Consider the following 19,714-nt stretch of genomic DNA (forward strand, 5'->3'; position numbering starts at 1 on the left):
ATAACTTAATTCATCTTAAAAAATGTGTCACAAACAGAAAGGGTTTCCAGGGTGCCACAAAATTTGAACTTCAGATATAAGGAGACATCTCTTGACATACGAGTCCAAATTTGCACATGAACTTATGACTGAATCATGAGTTTAAGGAAAGGACATTGTGTCATTTGAATATCCATTCTGATTAGCCAATGTAGCAATGAGAACAACCAATAAACCAGTATCTTACAATATGTCATAATCTGAATATTGCTTGGATTAGAAACATTATTTGAGTGATCTGTTGACGTGTATGCGTTGAATACAAACAATATAAATACTATATAAATCATTCCAAGCAAAAGAAAAACACAAATCACATTTTTCTTGTGTTAGTACTTTTATTTCCACGTATATTTTTCTTGTGGACAAAATTTCAGCTCAGACCAGTTTCAATCAATCATTCAGTTTGCATATTTTCATTTTTTGAGGTCGGGGGAAGCAGCTAAATTACATTCTTAAGCAACAAACACCTCCTTTTCCAAACCATAAATTACAATTAAATTTGTAGACAAAGAAAGTTGGTATCCAGATTAACAAGCTCACTTGCAAACCCTCAATGCACAAAAGCAGCTCTGCGCGTTCACTCACATTCACTGCATGACACAGCGCCCTCTGCTGGCCACGGTAAATAAGGCTCTCTAGCGCACGATTCAAGTGTTCAGATTTCATTCTTAGTGTCAAATCATCAAACTGCCTGTTTGCATGTACCAATATGGTAGTTTACCAACTTAATCTAAAATATTAAGTTTAAACATTAAGTAAATCTGTGATAAATGTTTGTTGTTATATGCTTAGTTCAAGTAAACACTAAGATAAATCTATTAATTTAGGACCAAACCGCAAAACTGAATTACAAGTAATTAGTGCAACTTATTCACTAAATGCCCCCTTTACCTTGACATAAAAAAAAACTACAAGCTCATTTGCTGGAATTATAGTAGCTAATTTCTGTCACAAATGATGCCGGATCAGTGTTGATTGTAAATTTTCCTAAAGGATCATTACAAACAGAGATAAACAGAACAGAAATATGAAAAATTAAATCATAGCATCCAGTGCAGAAGTTTGACTCATCTTTCACATCCCCATCAGTCAGTCATTTCTTGTTTTCTTTTCCTCTGATGCTGCACATTTTGGTTATAAAAGTAAAACTTGGTTTATCTCTGTGACCTCTGACCCTAACATCTGTCAATCAAACCCAGCAACACGTCTATGCAGTGTCAAATATAGATTTGTGAAAATACAGAATTTGTACCATTAAATCACAGTTGATTGCATGCAACCTTTAAAACCGTTTTGTGTGCGCATTTGATAAAGAAATAGTTCACTCAGATATTATAGTCATAATTTACTCACCTTAACGAAACAATTCATATTTATCAAATGGAAAAGAGCTGCATGAACATATTATGTAGAAAACAAAAGAAGAACAGGTTTGGAACAACATGCAGGTGAGTAAATGATGAGATAATGTTCATGTTTGGGTGAATTATTCCTTTAAAACGTCTCATCACACTGCAATAGAAGAATTTACGTACAGCATTTAAAAAAAATATTAATCATTCATTCACAATCTAAAAACATACCTATCCTGATAGATAACATCTATAATCTAAATCTCACCCTGAAGAGATGTGGATGAGCGTCCAGTCGTCTATTCCCAGAAGATCCAGTTTAGTGAGTCCCGCTGTCCATCGTCGCCTCCTCCCGGTTTGGCACTCGGACAGTAATGAAGTCTTTATTATGTTGGCATGTGACGTGCTGGTCTGGCAGCATTTTGACGTTTATTATGTGTGTAGTGTGAGAAAGAGACAGAAAAGAGAGTCCAGAAAAGAATACAGCAGTGAGAGCAGCTTCAAGAGGAGGCCAAAGGTCAAGAGGTCAAAGTTCAGCGGACTCCTTCAGCTGATCACTAGGATGCCGAAGTATTTCTTCAGCTGCTCCAGAAAGACGAATGTCAGGATGGTGTGAGGAATCAAGCGGATCCCGGCCGGAACTAAACCCTGTCATACGATTGGATGGAGAGAATGATCAGTCATGAAAAAGATCATAAATTCCCTGGTGTTAAATTAACAATGCTCTGTGTTCATATGGGAACCACCAGCAGGGTGTTAAAGTGAAACTGAAGCGGTGTTAGAGTTAATTAGATACTTAAGCACTAAATAAAGTGAGCATTAGTGATGAACACCTGTTGTTAACAAGCAGAATCACTGAAGGACAGAGGAACAACAAGAACTACAACTGACTTCAACCACAGCCTTAGATGAAATCAACTGAAAAGACTTTATTTCTGTCATTCATCTACAGTTGTTTTTGAGGTTTAGATGTTGATGTTTTATTGAAAATGGTCACCATTATGATGATCAGTGTTTCGTTGAGTTGGGCTGTAGCAGTGTTTTGTAACAGCTGGTGATTCCCATATGAACACAGAATGGTGTTCATTTAACACTGGGGGATTTACTGTGGAGTATTTTATGACAAAATTATGCAAAATAAAGCCAAACAGGTACCTTGTAGAAGGCCAGTGGTCCCAGTCTGGCAGTTTCAGTCAGGCAGTGCATCACACCCTAATATACACAAACACATTTGACAAATGAGCAATAAAGATAATGACACAATGACCAAAGATAGAGAGATAGAGAGATGAAACTCACTCTGTATTCTCCTTTTGAGTTCATTAATCTCGTCTTGATTACGTCCAGCGGCTGGCAGAGGAACGTCGCACAACCTCCCTGAAGAGAGAACGGGATTAAATTATATATTTTAAAATGTAAAAGCAATTAAACTTCAAGTAAATACTGTCCAACAACTATCATTTTTCAAAAATATCCTAGGATTGACCAATCAGAGGCTTCGGTACTCACAGCGATGAAGCTGGACAGGAAGTGTGTGAGTATGTTGTCTCCCATGAGTCCTGTGCCCAACACCAGCTGCTTGGCCTGATCATAACATGCCAGCTGACGCAGAGAGAGAGGTTCAACATCATTACATCATCATAAACAGTCAGTTTAATCCAAAGCAGTTCACAGTCCATCTGTGTGGGAATCAAACCAGCCCCTGATTTTTTATGCACTTATTTTGGGGTAAATCTCAATTCTACAGCATGTATTGAATGTTTTAAATGCAGCTGAGAGGATAATCAGCATAATCAAAATTCACTTTATGAATTTCACTGCAGTCATTCCCATCATGCACTGCTTCCTCACCTGTCCGACAGTGACCAGGGCTCCTCTGCTGGACGCCATAGTGGCTCCTGAGAACAGCTTCCTTGTTCCCTCTGAGAGAAAAGCGTGTTTAGAGAGAGACATTCAAACATGTGCAGATGTTCACGACTGTAAGACATGTGCTTTACCTTCCCGCCAGACCCTGAAGAGCCCGTCCAGCGCGTGTTTATAGCTGCACGAGACACAGAAAGGATTCAGGTAAATCACATGATCATTTTCTGAAGAGTAAAGTCTGGATTTAGATCTAGACACACTCACTTTCTCCTCTGCTCTGCAGGAAGCTTCACATCGTTCTGCATCCTGTAGAAATAATCAACATGAAACACTCACACTTGACCAGATGAGACACAGATGAGCTAGAAACACAAACCCCACAATACACACCGAACGTTAACCATGTCTGCCGGAGTCCCGATGAAACCGCCGGTGAAGCCTGCAAAAAAAAAAAAACAGAGTATAACACAATATATTCTTATTCATACATGCATTATTATCAGGTTATTATCAGTAACTAAAACTAAACATTTCCATTATTCAACATGAAATAACTAGAAAATATAAAAAACTACATTTATTTAGTTTTTGTCAAGATTTATCGCTAAAACTTTAAAATTAAAAAATGGTAAATATAAAAATAACTACAACTGAAATAAACTGTAATATAATAATTATAATACTATAGTATATCTCTGTCCATTAATGTTCCTATTATCACTGTGAAGCTGCTTTGAAACAATCTGTATTGTGAAAAGCACTATATAAATGAAGATAACTTGACTTGACTTATATTATACTAATAAGTAAATAGACACCAATCTCTAATCTTCCATGTCTTGGCAAAAGAATTGAAAACAATGTCCATACAGCTCAATAACTACCTCAATGCCAATAAACTTAAAGAGAAATTTAAGTCCGGCTTTCAGGCAAAGCACAGAAACAGCCTTGCTTAAGGTTTTAGATGATCTGCAAGTTATTCGGGACTCAGGAAACTTGGCAATCCTTGTTCTTCCCTGCTTTTGACACTGTTGATCAAAATATTGTACTCTTTCAGGTCCTTGTTCAGATCCTACTTAAGTAGCAGGAAATACTGTGCTAAACTGGGTAACTTCACCTTCAGGCGTTACTTCATTTCTTGTGGTGTTCCTCAAGGCTCAGTATTGGGTCCCATATGATTTAACCTATACATGCTTCCTTTAGCTGGTGTAATTAATCAGTACAATATTTCATTTAACCAGTATACAGATGACATGCTACTTGCACCAGATGCCCACAATTCAATTTCCACCCTGCTGGACTGCATAGAGAGCATAAAACTGTGGATGTCACAGAACTTTCAACAGCTAAACAAAGATAAGACGGAGGCATTTGCTATCAGTAATGACGCACGGCGAACATCTATTGCTCCATATCATGACTCTCTATCACTAAAAGCCTTCAATAAGGTCAAGAACTTAGAAATAATGTTTGACCTCAGTTTTAAAATAACATTAGCATTTTTACTAAAACAGCATTTTATCAGAGCTGCACGAATGCCTAAAACTAGATATCACATCGCTCCAACACTCAGATCCTTTCACTGGCTGCCTGCATCATTCAGATATAACTTTCTGCCCCAATATACCTTTCTAAAGTGCTTCAGAGTGCAGACCTTTCTTGTATTCTTAAATTGTTATACAGGTCTCAGCACCTAATTAGCTGGGAGTGTGCGGTGAATGCTTTGATTGTACCAAAAACACTAAAAATTGCTGAGCCTTTAGTTTTTTTCACTCCCAAGCTATGAAGCTCTCTTCCTAACAACCTACGAGCAACAGACTCACAATAAACTTTTAAAAAGCATCTCAAAACACATCTGTTTACTAGGGCCTTTCCTTGATTTTTTTAATTTTTTATTTTATTGTTGCATTTCATGTTATCTTATTTCTATGATGCGTGTATGTATTTTTTTTTTTCTTTTCTGTGAATGCACACATATTTCTTTTCACTGTTTAATAGGTGCTTAAAAAGGTAAAAGTTTTATTTACTCTAAATCTAATTCTGATACTGTGTTATTATTATATGTACTGCATTGGGCGTCTCATCATAAGGTAGTTGGTGGTAATCATCGCTGGTCTGTGATTGTGTGTTTTCACCTCCAAACGCTCCCAGCAGGACTTTCTGATAGAAAGGCATTGGTCCCTGACTGCTGCTGCCCATCATGTCTCTGACCGTCTCGTAGATGGCAAACCGCGTGAGAGAATACGACATCTGCAGAGAGACAGATTCAGTTCATCATCATCTTCTTCTTCTGTGTGAGAATCTGATACTTAACCATGTTTAGCCTGTAAACACTCTTAAAGCCCTTAATCTCACACGAGAGACTGACTTTAAACTGAAGATCTCGTGTTTCATGAATAAACACAGATTGAGAGCATGAAGTGCTTCTTTACGGGATCAAAGATGGGAAATAACGTGGAAGAGTTTCATATTCAGAGCATTTTGATTGACTATTCAAAAACTTGTGTAATCCAATGCTCTACTTTCGTAATAGACACTTTCACACAAGAAATCTGTTAAACACTGGATTCATGTTTCTCAAACCTTTTGTGTGTTTATGCCTATGGTCGTCATTCACGCACAGCACCAAAACACCATTAAACTCAAAATCTAGCTATCTGCATCTAAAATACAATAGTACACTACTACTGTTTCTTATGAAAAATCTTGGACAAAATCTGTTTATTTGTTTGAAAGATTGATGTCCACACTATTTTCTGCATTGTCATGGTGAATGTTCATAACTCTGTAGTTCTGCAGATCAGTTTTGTTTTGCCATCTGCAGTTTGGCAGCATTTTTTCCAAAACATTGCTAAACCAAAAGGATACATTTTCAGTAAATAAACAAAGTGAATTCATTTGTGTCGGCTTCTGCAGGACTCAAACTCTTTGATTTTTATAGTGTCCGAACCTCATACAAGCTCAAACTAGAGTAGATTCTGCTCACTGATCACATGATCTCTCACTCGCTAACAGAAAAAAAGAACATGAAATTCAAGACAAAGGCTGAATGTGTGAAATATTTCATAAAATGTTGTTTTTCCAGTTTTACAGGCATTTTCATGGTTGAACAGAACAATTTCAGCTCAGTTTTCCCAGAGTTCTGGATCTGACCTGTCTGCAGAGGGAAGCGCTGAGGCCGTTGTAGAGCGCCAGCACACCGTCGTTCTTCACCACGTGCATCGCCATGCCAACCATCCTCATCTTCACCTCCTGCTGCGTCTGCAGGTGCACCTGTCAACATCACAACAGCAATAAGAATAAACAGCAAGTTTCTTCACTTGAGTACAGAACAGATAAAGTGCACTATAAAAACAAAACCACACACTACAAAAAATGTGGCAAGTGAAAAAAAAAAAAGCTGATATTTCTGATATTTTCCAATTGTATTGCAAATCGATTCTGAGCTTAGTTTTTAACAGCAGATGGCGCTTTAGGCTGGCACACTCAAATGCTCATGAAGAAGAGCGCTTGTGTGTTCGGCAGAGTCTGAGAATGTATTTGAACCTCAGAATGCTTTTATGACGCAAGATTAATGTAAACACTCTTGTAATTCACTTCAACCTTTTTAAACTTTATGAATGATTATTTTATAGAAGGTTTAAGTGGTGTTCGTAAGGAATTGGAAGAGAGCAGAGTACAGCTGTTTCTAAAGCACACAAAGCTGAATTTTCAGCATCATTACTCCAGTCTTCAGTGTCACATGATCCTTCAGAAATCATTCTAATATGATGATGCTCAAGAAACATTTCTGATGATCATCAATGTTGAATAATATTCATATTTTTGTGGAAACCTTGATACATTTTTGTTTCTCATGATTCTTTGATGAACTGAAAGTTGAAAATGACAGCAATTATTTGAAATAAAAATGTTTTGTAACATCATAATTGTCTTTATATATACAGTACAGTTCAAAAGTTTGGAACCACTAAGATTTTTAATGTTTTTAAAAGAAGTTTCGTCTGCTCACCAAGGCTACATTTATTTAATTAAAAATACAGTAAAAACAGTAATATTGTGAAATATTATTACAATTTAAAATAACTGTGTACTATTTGAATATATTTCACAAAGTAATTTATTCCTGTGATGCAAAGCTGAATTTTCAGCATCATTACTCCAGTCTTCAGTGTCACATGATCCTTCAGAAATCATTCTAATATGATGATCTGCTGCTCAAGAAACATTTAATTTGTACAATTGTACAAAATATTTGTGTACAATATTTTTTTTCAGGATTATTTGATGAATAGAAAGTGCAAAAGAACAGTGTTTATCTGAAATCTAATCTTTTGTAACATTATAAATGTCTTTACTGCCACTTTTGATTGATTTAATGCATCCTTGCTGAATAAAAGTATTAATATCTTTAATTTCTTTTCAAAAAAATAAAGATAAAAATTCTTACTGACCCCAAACTTTTGAACGGTAGTGTATAATGCTACAGAAGCTTTGTATTTCAGATAAATGCTGTTCTTTTGAACTTTCTATTCATCAAGGAATCCTGAAAAAAAAAAAAAAAAAATACACAACTGTTTTCAACATTGAAAATAATCATAAATGTTTCTTGAGCAGCAAATCAGCATATTAGAATGATTTCTGAAGGATCATGTGACACTGAAGACTGGAATAATGATGCTGAAAATTCAGCTTTGCATCACAGGAATAAATTACTTTGTCAAATATATTTAAATAGTACACAGTTATTTTAAATTGTAATAATATTTCACAATATTACTGTTTTTACTGTATTTTTAATTAAATAAATGAAGCCTTGGTGAGCAGACATAAAAACATTAAAAATCTTAGTGGTTCCAAACTTTTGGACTGTACTGTAAATTATATATATATATATATATATATATATATATATATATATATATATATATATATATATATATATATATATATATATATATATATATATATATATATATATATATATATATACACACACACACATATATACACATATTATATACACATACATATATATTTATATACACATACATACATATACATGCATATATATGTACAAATCAACTTCCTCTAAAATATATTATTTTAGAGGAAGTTGATGTGTAATGACCTGCTCACTCGAGCATTACATGCCTGCCACAACATGCAACAGGTTGTAACAAAACCTCACAAACTTACTGACACCTCAGCGCGCTCACACACACACACACACACACACACACACACACACACACACACACACACACACACACACACACACACACACACACACACACACACACACACACACACTGTAGTGCACTGGATTGTTTGAATAGAGGCCAAAGGTCGCTCTTCCCAGCATGCCAACAATTTAGGCCAACAATAACTCCACATTTCATTCTCTTCAAAGACAAGACTGTGTGAAATGATTTTAATAATGTGCCTGTTCTCATGTGACTCTAAAGAGAATGAACAGGAGATTACAAGATAGCAGAAAACAAGATATAAATGTGCAGAATATTGTGGGGAAATATTATATCACAAGTTGCTTATAAAAACAAATAAGTTTGGCACCTGTATTAACCTGTTCTACCTCATTCAAAGATCACTGGTAACACATTACAAAGATCCAGTAGTTAAGAGCAGTTGATGGAAAACTAACATTAATCTTTGTTCATTTTGGTTAAAAATTACAACTGTTCATTGTGTTAGCTCAGGTCCATTAAATATTTTCACAACTTTTGATTTTAGATTATTATTTGATTTTTATACTAATGTCAACAACTGAAACCTTATTGTCCAGTGTTTCCAGATCACTTAAAAAGGTCAGAAGGTCACAGGCTCAGATTGGACTCACGAGGGTCTCGCGGTCTCTCTTTAAACAAACTGAAGGGTAACCGGGTCAAGCACCACTTCAGAAGTCACAACTAGCTGTTTAATGGCTTCAGTCAGTCTGAGTGTGGATGAACGCCGCTTATCTGTGGCTTTTGTTTTGGTTTAAATAGAGACCAGACAAATCTGAGATAATTCGGCCTGTTATCTCCCAAAAACACAAGAGCACTCCGATGATTTGAGACCAGAGAAAGCGAGAGCGACAAACGTCTCTGAACTATCAGAGAACTGATTGTTCAATCAGCTCGCTCTCAATCTTTGAATTCATTCATTCGTGTCTCATTCATTGCTGGAGCTTTTTAGCCACCTGATACTTTTCTATGAGGAAAAAACACAGTAAAACTGCAGTCTTATTGAGCAGAAGTGAACTGAAGGACAAAGAAAGACACAAGATAATCAAAGTCCACCAAACCGGACTCAACTGGACGAGCAGACCAACACAGATGGCAGACATGTGCTGATCAACACGTGTGGAAGACATGAGGAATCTGGACAAAAGCATGCATGAACACTCTCTCTCGCTCTCTCACACACTCACACACACACACACACACAAATACTTGTATACTGATGTTAGCAATAGTGAAGCGTACACTTCCTGTCCCATAAAGCAGCTGAAGCAGCATTACTCGGCACATCCAGAGCTGATCCCAAAATACCACTGGCCTTTAATATAAAAGTACAGCATGCAGGACGTTTACAGCCTGTAATTTAGAGTATGCATGTGAAATACGCAAGTACAGTTCTGGAAAACAATTAGGACACCCATCCAACTCTATTATAAGCATCACATCAACTTCAAGAACAAACCAACCCTGGAGAAAACTCAACTGTGAGTTTCATACACTGTAATTAAATGTCCTTCAAGATGGATTCAGGAAACTTTACAAAGTCGAACTGACCTCTGACCTGTTATAATGTGATTACACACTCATTCAATAGGGAATCACATGAGGCCAATAAACTGATCCCAAATCAGATCTCAAACTATTCTGACATCAATGGCTGATGTTTACATCTAAAGTGCAGGATGATGAATGTTGGTCAATATATAATAGTTTAATTTACATGTTTTATTTTAAACTTAAATGTGAATATTGGTTTGAAAAATTAAACCAACGCTTATTTTACACAATATTTGCTAAAAATGAAATGAAATGTATTTGAAAATGTACATTTGGCTGTCAGTAGATTTTGGAAAAGACAAACTACAAGTATTTTGTCCATAGTGTTAAAATAGTCAAATATCACATGTAAATTAATATTTATTGCAATTTGAGATTTGGGAACAGGCAAACTTATTTAAAACGACTATATATTGTCTGATTTATATGACATAAAATATTCAGTACAATTTGACAAAACTGTTGGGAGATTTTTAACAAACTACAAGCATTATTATGTTAATAATGTTAAAATTGCCAAATATTATCAGATTTATCGGATGTAAAATATTCGTTACAATTCGACTTGTCTGTCAGTAGACTTTGGGACAAACTACAAGCATTATAATGTTCATAAATGACCAAATATTATTTGATTTATTGGATGTAAAGTGTTCATTACAGTTCGACAAGGCTGTTGGGACATTTTGAAACAGACAAACTACAAGTATTACATCCATAGTGTTAAAGTGGCCAAATATTATCCAAATTATCAGATGTAAATAAATATTCATTGCAGTTTGAGATTTGGGAACAGACAAACTTGTTAAATGAACAAATATTGCCTGATTTATCTGACGTAAAATATTCAGTACAATTCGACAAAACTGTTGGCAAACTACAAGCATATTTATCTTGATAGTGTTAAAATGGCCAGATATTATCAGATTTATCGGGTGTAAAATATTTGTTACAATTCGGAGTGTCTGTCAGGTGGATTTTGTTCATTTTTTAAAAGAATATTAATGCTGTGATGGTTAAAATGGCCGCATATTACAGGGGTAAAATATTTATTACAATTTAACAAGGCTATCAATAGACAGTGGGACAAAATACAAGCATTTTAATGTTCATACTGGTAAAATGACCTAATATTATCTGATTGGATGTAAAATGCTCATTGAAATTTGACAAGGCTGTTGGGACATGTTGAAACTACAAGTATTAGCGTCCGTGGTATTAAAATGGCCAAATATTATCAGATGTAAATAAATATTCATTGCAATTTGAGATTTGGGAACACACAAACTTTTTTAAAATGGCCAAATATTAAGTCTCGTTATGTTTAACTATTAACTCTCCAAATGAGGAACTGTGTGCAGTTTTCTCTGTAACGCCACAGTGAAGTCATGTCATGTGCTCGAGCGGGTGTCTTCTTCTTCTTCCTGTGGGGATGAAGATGAGGCCGCTGATGTGTCTCTACCTGAACTAACATCCATCCGCCACCAAAAGCCTGACAGCGGCTGATGTGCGGGTGCACGGACAGCGCGACCCCCTGGCGCGTCTCACCTTGACCAGGTCCAGCGGGTGCGTGCAGCAAGCGGCTCCACACGACGCGATCCCTCCGAAATACCAGCGCGACATCCGTTTCTCCGTCATCTCTCCGGTTTCCGTTAATCTCTCTCTCTTTCTGGCTGCAAGCGACGCGTCCTGTGCCGTGCGCTGCTGACTGCGTGTGTGGATCTCGCTAATCTTCCGCGAGGTCGTACCGGTGCTTCTGATTTGCACGAGACATCATGAGTGCGTGGCGTGCGTGACCGGGGTGCGCGGACAAACAAAGTTCACGAGCAGCCAATTGGTCGCGCGGAATCTGGAACGGCCTCCCGGTGCGCCAGATCCACCTCCTACTGGCACACACACATTACAATACACACAAAAAAGAGGAAAACATCCATGCGACTGTGCGGTGTTCATTGAGAGCGAGCGCTGGACTGGACTCTTAAAGAGACAGTAGCCGCTGAGAGACAGTGGGAGCGCGCTGGATTACTGCACTGTCACTTTAAGACGAGACACTTCCTCATTCTCACGCAACTCTGACAGGCGGTGGAGCCACTGCACTGACACAATAGAGTTCAGTACTGTTGTGAAATGTTTAGTGGGCCAATACATGTGTGTTATGGAGACATGTTTTGATTCATATGTAGTCTACTGCTGCCAGACTGACTGAATTATGTATATCTCTATAAAATGTCCATTTATAATGCAGGCATATAAATACTATATCTTTAAAATTGAAGAGTTAGACTATCTCGTTGTCAGCAGCCAGTTCCAATCAACCTCTTAAAGGGTTAGTTCTGCCAAAAACTAAAATAATGTAATTTATTACTCACCCTCATGTCGTTCCACGCCTGTAAGACCTTCATTAATCTTCTGAGCACAAATTAAGATATTTTTGTTGAAATCCGATGGATCAGTGATGCCTTCATAGACAGCAATGACTTTTTCTCTCTCAAGATCCATTAATGTACTAAAAACATATTTAAATCAGTTCATGTGAGTACATTGATTCAATATTAATATTATAAAGCAACAAGAATATTTTTGGTGCACCAAAAAAAACAAAAAAAAAGACTTATTTAGTGATGGACGATTTCAAAACACTGCTTCAGAGCATAATGAATCAGCGTGTCGAATCAGCTGTTCGGAGCGCCGAAGTCATGTGATTTCAGCAGTTTGGCAGTTTGACACACAATCTGAACAATGATTTGACACAAAATTCATAACGCTCTGAAGCTTCAGTGTTTAGAAATCGGTCATCACTTTATAAGTCATTATTTTGTTTTTTTTGACGCACCAAAAATATTCTCGTCGCTTTATAATATTAATATTGAACCACTGTACTCACATGAACTGATTTAAATATGTTTTTAGTACATTAATGGAGAGGAAATGTCATTGAGAGAGGAAATGTCATTGCTGTGAATGCAGGCCTCACGGAGCCATCGGATTTAAACAAAAATATATTTTTGGGTGAACTAACCCTTTAAGAAAACATTTCTTTAATTATTTTTATTTATTTATTTATTAACCCTGATCTTTGCTTTTCAGGTAGCAAAACAAAGCAAAAAATATATCCATAAACAAGTCAGTAATTTAAAAAAGAGGTAAAGTCCCATCAGTTAAATATTAAATTAAATTTTTAATATTTAACTGATGGGACTTTACTCTTTTTTTTTGTTAGTGCCATAATTATTGTAAAATCAAAATCGAAGAGAATGAGGAACTGTGTGAAGAAATGCTATATATATATATATATATATATATAAAACCAAAAAAAAAAAACTAAAAAAAAAAAAAAAAAACCTATCAAAAAAGTTGATTGTCATCTTGTGGACATTTGCAGTACTTCAGCTTCTGTTGCTGAAACACTCATCTTTAAAGGGATAGTTCACCCAAAAATGAACACTGTCATCATTTATTCATTTACTCACCCTCAAGTTGTTCCAAACTTGTATGAGTTTCTTTCTGATGCTGAACACAAAGAAAGATATTCGAACAACCCCCATTAACTACCATATATATTTTTTTTCCAATATGGTAGTCAATGGGGGTGAGATCTGTTTAGTTACAAACATTCTTCCAAATATCTTACTTTTGTACAGCAGAACAAAGCAATTCATACAGGTTTGGAACAACTTGAGGGTGAGTAAATGATGACAGAATTTTAATTTGTGGGTGAACTATCCCTTTTTAACCACCAGGGGTTACAAATAAACCCAATTTAGAACCAACCGAGCCGTCTCTCTTTCTGCACAGCAGTAACTAAGTCTCTGAAGTCTTGATGTTTATGAATTCCTCCTCTGATGGCGGTTTGTTTCTGAAGGAGTTCTATGGAACACGAGCTCATATTCCACACGTCCCCCACGACGATGACATCATCAGACTCACAGTGGACACTCTGTTTATTGTCCCTGTCCTGTATTCTGCTATTGTGTTGTGCGATTCCTGCCAACGCATCAACACACACTTAATGCGAGGCGTGTAGTCAACACACACCAACATGTGTACATGCACACAGCCAGTCTACATTATTATATCAGGTTTATTAGACAAACAATAGTAACATCAATAAATAAATTACATAAGACATAATAATTAATTACACTGAGCATTGGAAAAAATAGACAAAAACAATATGTGAGACTGTAATGCAACAAAAAAGAGTAAACTAATTACAGAGCTTAAACTGACCTCCATATAACATATAAAAGATTAATTCAAAATCAAAATAAATTACCAAAGGCTCTATGAATTGGAAATGTACCCTGGTTCAGGACAGATTTCTTAACAAAGTTGGACTGTCTAAAAATAAAAATGGTCATTCTCCCTCATGTTGTTAATTCTAAACCAATGTGTTATTTCTTTCTAGCACACAAAAGTAGTAATTTTGAAAAAGCATTTGACTGTTCATTTTGGTGTTCCAAAAAAAAAAGACACATATGCATCATAAGTAAGTTACTAGGCATCATGCCTAACAACCCCTTCAGCCGTGACTTATTCAGCCTCTTGTACCTTATTGCTTTTATAAAACGGTTACCACACAATACAAACATTAAAGCCAAACATATGTATCAATGCAACTTTCATAAAGTAAAATAACTAAAATCCTTCCTTCCGCTGGAAAAAGTAGTTCCTGACCGCGAACAGCAACAGACGTTACATTATTACGCCATTATATGGCGGCAAAGAATGTCTTTATGAGTGAGTCAGAAGTGAGACTTTTATGTTGAAAGGACTGAAACTTGTTGTGAACATGGAACAAAAGCAACTTACTGATTTTTTAGCGCTGTCAGTGTCAGAGCACATGAAAGCCCATTAAGCGTTAAAAAGACAAGATATCGCAGTGATCATTCAAACATAGGACTGAGGGAAATGCTAAATCTAAATGCAGGTAATTCACTCACTCACTCGATCTCTCTCTCACAATACTCTATATAATATGGTAAGCTTCAATGAACAATATCAATGAGAACAAACATCTTTACGTTGCTAAGAGTGGTTGCTAAGGGTGTTGTGTAGTGATACACAGAACCGTGGGGTGAATAAAACACAGCTATTGACCAATCAGAATCAAGGACTGAAAGTACTAACCATTTTGTAAGTGTTATAAAAGCAATCTATGCACGTTAGTCCACTTTTAAATACAATTGTCCTGATAATTTACTCACCCTCATAGGAAAGGCGTAGGACACACAATGTAAACTTTTTGAGGAACACGGAAAGCGGAAGCACATGCAAGGCGATCATTTGTTTTTATAAAGCATATACAGTTGTATTTTTTTCAAAAATGATTGATGGTTTCTCTAGATAAGACCCTTATTCCTCGTCTGGTATCGTTTAAAGCCCTTTGAAGTTGCACTGAAACTGACATTCTGACCTTCAACAGTTTGGTGCCCATTGAAGTCCACTATAAGGAGAATAATCCTGGAATGTTTTCATCAAAAACCTTCATTTCTTTTCGACTGAAGAGAGAAAGACATGCGTATCTTGGATGTCATGGGGGTGAGTAAATTATCAGGACAATTTTATTTAAAAGTGGACTAATCCTTTAGTCATATTGTAGCCGTTTGTGATGAACAGACTCAAATTTTGGTCATTATTTTTAGAAAATCTCCATTCTGCTTAATGGCACACTTGTTTTGGAAAATTCAGGTCTGTTCCTTGCACAAAGCTCATTTAGACTTTTTATGGTTGTTTTATCAGGTTTTGTTGTTGTTTTATTTGGAAAATGATATCAGTTTTTTTTTTTTTCCTTTTTCCTCTGTTATGGGTGTATTGTGTTTCTATGTTGTGAATAAGCTGTATGTTTATGTTGTAGCATCTGTGAGGGGCCAGAAACAAATTTCCACAAGAATGGTTATTAAAGAGTCAAATCAAAGGAGCTGCATAAAGTTTATGCAGAACTCTCATTTACAGTTTATGAATGAAATGACAGTGATTAAACAATGAAATTCCTGAATGCGACCACTAGGACACAGTTTATCCAGGTTGATGTCCTTTACACAAAAACTTTCTCTGGTTTGCTCTCTGCCGTGGAGGGAGGGTTCGATTTTCCTCCTTTTCCAAAAACAGGCATGGCTGGACCTCCGGGGGAGGCGGAGCCCAAATATAGCACAGCCCCACCCACCAGCATCATCACTGTCACGCCCCATCCCAGGTAGAGCGCCGGTCCGAGCTCACGCTTGAACGGCGCAGCGACATTCGGGTCGTAGAAATCCCGTATGATGACGTACGCGGTCCAACACACCGGCACGAGGAAGAAAAACGCAGCTAGAAGGAAAAGAATCGCGCTGACCCGCACCATCCGAGCCTTGGACTCGTGAGCGTCGCCGAGGCAGCGCGTGCACTTCAGCCCGACCACACTGAGCGGGACCGCCAGCAGACAGAGGAGCAGCGACAACACGCACAGGCCGCGGCACGTCTGGGCGGAGCTTGAGAGGGCGAGGCCGGAGTCGTAAACTTTACACTGCAGGCGGCCCCACTGCGACAGACACGTCATCCACAGCCCCTCCCACAGCACCTGCGACACCAGCAGCTCGTCCCCCACGAACGCTGACACGCGCCACCAGGGGGCGACACAAACCAGGATCCCAAACGCCCAGCCTGCGATGGCCAGCATCAAACCCATCACCTGAAGACTCGTGTTTGCCATGGCTGTACGAGAACGGATGATTGATTCACTCTGTAAAAGACAATTATGTTAAAATACAGGATATTTATTTAAAAGAAAATGTTTCTGTTTTGTGTGTGTGTGTAGATTCACTAGGTTTAGAAGATTTTTATCGTGTTCATATGGGAACCACCAGCAGAATGTTAAAGTAACACAGAAGCAGTTAGAGTTAATTAGATACTTAAGTGATTAATTGAGTGATGATTGGGCATTAGTGATGAACACCTGCTGTTAACAAGCAGACTCACTGAAGGACAGAGGAACAACAAGAACTACAGCTGATTTCAGCCACAGCTTTAGATGAAATCAACTGAAATCTCAATCTCTATTATTAAACCAGACTGACTTAATTTCTGTCATTTGTCTACAGTTCTTTTTAAGAATTAACAGGTTTAGATGTTGATGTTTTATTGAAAATGTTTGGTCATCATTATGGTGATCAGCGTTTCACTGTTTCATTTAGTTGGTCAGTTTGACTATTAATTTCTTATGTCAGTTTGTGTTTTTTGTAACAGTGTTTACACATAATTTGTTGCAAAGGAAGCCATAAACTAAGATGATCAGGTGAGACATATTTCATGCTGCGTGTCATGAGTTTTATACTATAGATGAAACATGTCACCATCGTTGAGATTCATATGCTGATTCTTGATGTCTGTGTGCATCTATAAAATAAAATTAAAATAATCCCACAGATTGTATTTAAAAATCAACATCTAGAATGTCTGATCAATGTCAAGAAAGTATTGTTGTTCAAATTAAAAGCTACATACATTTGTAATAATTACAAAGATCATAACCAGTAACTTTATTACACTGAATTTCACTATGACTATCAGTAGAGAGTAGAGAAACTACTACTAATCTCTGTAACACTAGTTTATTTTAGTTAATGCATTAGCTAACAACGAGCAGCATATTTGCTTCATATTTATTAATGTTTGTTATTTCATGTTAGCTCAGCTCTATTAAATAATATTACCAGATGCAACTGTTGATTAATAGTGCCTTATTAAATTTTTAAATGAACATGAACTAAGATTAATAAATGTTTCAGAAGTAGTTTTCATTGATAGTTCATGTTACTAAAATCTCTTAACCTTTTAAAAAACAAAAGCATTCGGTATGAACTACTTACTAAAAATTACTAAAAATGACAGCAACATAATTACAAAAGCAACTCAGAAGTTTATATTGAACAAAGTGATTTCAGCAGATGAAGTGGAATAATATCTTCAGTACTTACAGTGTCTGAGGAGCGTCTGTGTGTCTCGCTGATGTTGTTGGACTCTCATCTGTGTTTGTAGAAACACTCTCTTTGTTCTCTCATGTGGGAGTAAATCAGCATCTGAGCGACGGACAATATCATCTCATCATTATGTGAACACACACATCATAAATACGGCATGCACTTATGCAAGTGCCCACACACACACACACACACACACACAGAAAGAGCCACAGTCATGCAAACAGATAAACACCACAAATACATATACTGTGTATTCATTAGAAGGCCACATTGCAACTAATAGACAAACATGTTTCTCTGTTCACACCAAATCAGTAGGTGGCAGTATGGAGTCATGTGAGACTATTCACTAGCAGATGCAAGACTGTTATCATAGCAAGAAGAATTAACTTAAAGGATTAGTCAAAGAGGCTAAACTGCCTCCCTGCCATAAATATGGTAGAAACAACACTTCTACCACTAAAGATCGCTTTATAAATAATCTTCCTGATCAGTTTCATTGCCTTAGCATACCAGACAGCTTAGAAGACCTCGATGTTGCAACAGAAACTATTGCCTCTGTCTTTTCCAGCATATTAGACTCAGTTGCTCCTTTGCGTTTAGGAAATTAATCCAACGCCATGGTACAATGAGCAGACTCGGGCCCTAAAAACAGCAGCTATAAAAATGGAGCACAGCTGGAAGAAAACAAAACTAGAAGTATTTCGCATTTCATGGAGAGAGAGAATGATTGAGTACAGAAAGGACTTAAAAACTGCTAGATCTGCCTATTTTTCAAAACTTTTAGAAGAAAATAAACACAACCCTGAAGGCCTCATCAACACAACAGCCAGTAGCACAGTTCCTCAACAAACCGTCCATACCAGTGTGATGAATACGATCCTCAACTGGATGGAACTGAAATAAATACTTTGATTGTTGCGATCCTATCAGACTGCAACCTGATTCGTAACAAAGCACTGTTCGCCAGAGGAGAACTGGCCCCCCGACTAAGCCTGGTTTCTCCCAAGGTTTTTTCTCCATTTTAACACCTATTTGCCACTTGTTTGCCACCTGATGTCACCTGATGGAGTTTGGGCTCCTTGCCGCTGTCACCTTTGGCTTGCTTAGTTAGGGACACTTGACATTTGATATTCAATAGTATTCTTGACATTTATTCAACAGTGCTTCTGATCTGCCTGCATTGACACTATTCTTTAAGAGCTGCTGTGCAGCAAAAATTATGTACCAGTTATCAATGTAAAGCTGCTTTGACACAATCTGCATTGTAAAAAGCGCTATATAAATAAAGGTGACTTGACTTGACTTCACTTCAGAATTAAAATTTCCTGATAATTTACTCACCTTCCAAGATGTTCATGTCTTTCTTTCTTTCTTCATTCAAAAAGAAATGAAGGTTTTTGAGGAAAACATTCCAGGATTTTTCTCCATATAGTGGACTTCACTGGGGTTCAACGGGTTGAAGGTCCAAATGTCAGTTTCATCGCAGCTTCAAAGAGCTCTACACGATCCCAGACGAGGAATAAGAGTCTTATCTAGCGAAACAATTGGCCATTTTTTAAAATAAAATAAAAATGTATATACTTTTAAACCACAAATGGTCATCTTGCACTGCTCTGTGATGCTCCACGCATTACGTAATCACATTGGAAAGGTCACGCGTGACGTAGGCAGAAGGACCGATTCAGTTTTTACA

At 36.9% G+C, this 19,714-nt stretch overlaps 2 protein-coding genes across 2 annotated transcripts; both read right to left on the reverse strand.

Moving 5' to 3' along the window:
- Positions 1–364: 364 nt before the first annotated feature.
- On the reverse strand, positions 365–12,070 carry slc25a10b (solute carrier family 25 member 10b). The gene is made up of 11 exons (XM_067403826.1): positions 11,606–12,070; positions 6,411–6,530; positions 5,393–5,507; positions 3,648–3,696; positions 3,522–3,563; positions 3,392–3,435; positions 3,246–3,316; positions 2,904–2,996; positions 2,694–2,771; positions 2,550–2,606; positions 365–2,042 (listed from the first exon to the last, which is right to left on the reverse strand). Exons 1-11 carry the CDS (start codon positions 11,693–11,695, stop codon positions 1,941–1,943), a joined length of 861 nt encoding a protein of 286 aa, XP_067259927.1. The 5' UTR covers positions 11,696–12,070; the 3' UTR covers positions 365–1,940.
- A 2,143-nt stretch (positions 12,071–14,213) lies between these two features.
- cldn31 (claudin 31) lies at positions 14,214–18,070 on the reverse strand. The gene is made up of 2 exons (XM_067402534.1): positions 18,013–18,070; positions 14,214–16,778 (listed from the first exon to the last, which is right to left on the reverse strand). Exon 2 carries the CDS (start codon positions 16,746–16,748, stop codon positions 16,095–16,097), a length of 654 nt encoding a protein of 217 aa, XP_067258635.1. The 5' UTR covers positions 16,749–16,778; positions 18,013–18,070; the 3' UTR covers positions 14,214–16,094.
- Positions 18,071–19,714: the final 1,644 nt, after the last annotated feature.

Source organism: Chanodichthys erythropterus, chromosome 12 (assembly GCF_024489055.1).
Source record: "Chanodichthys erythropterus isolate Z2021 chromosome 12, ASM2448905v1, whole genome shotgun sequence".
In the NCBI taxonomy this organism is placed as follows: domain Eukaryota; kingdom Metazoa; phylum Chordata; class Actinopteri; order Cypriniformes; family Xenocyprididae; genus Chanodichthys; species Chanodichthys erythropterus.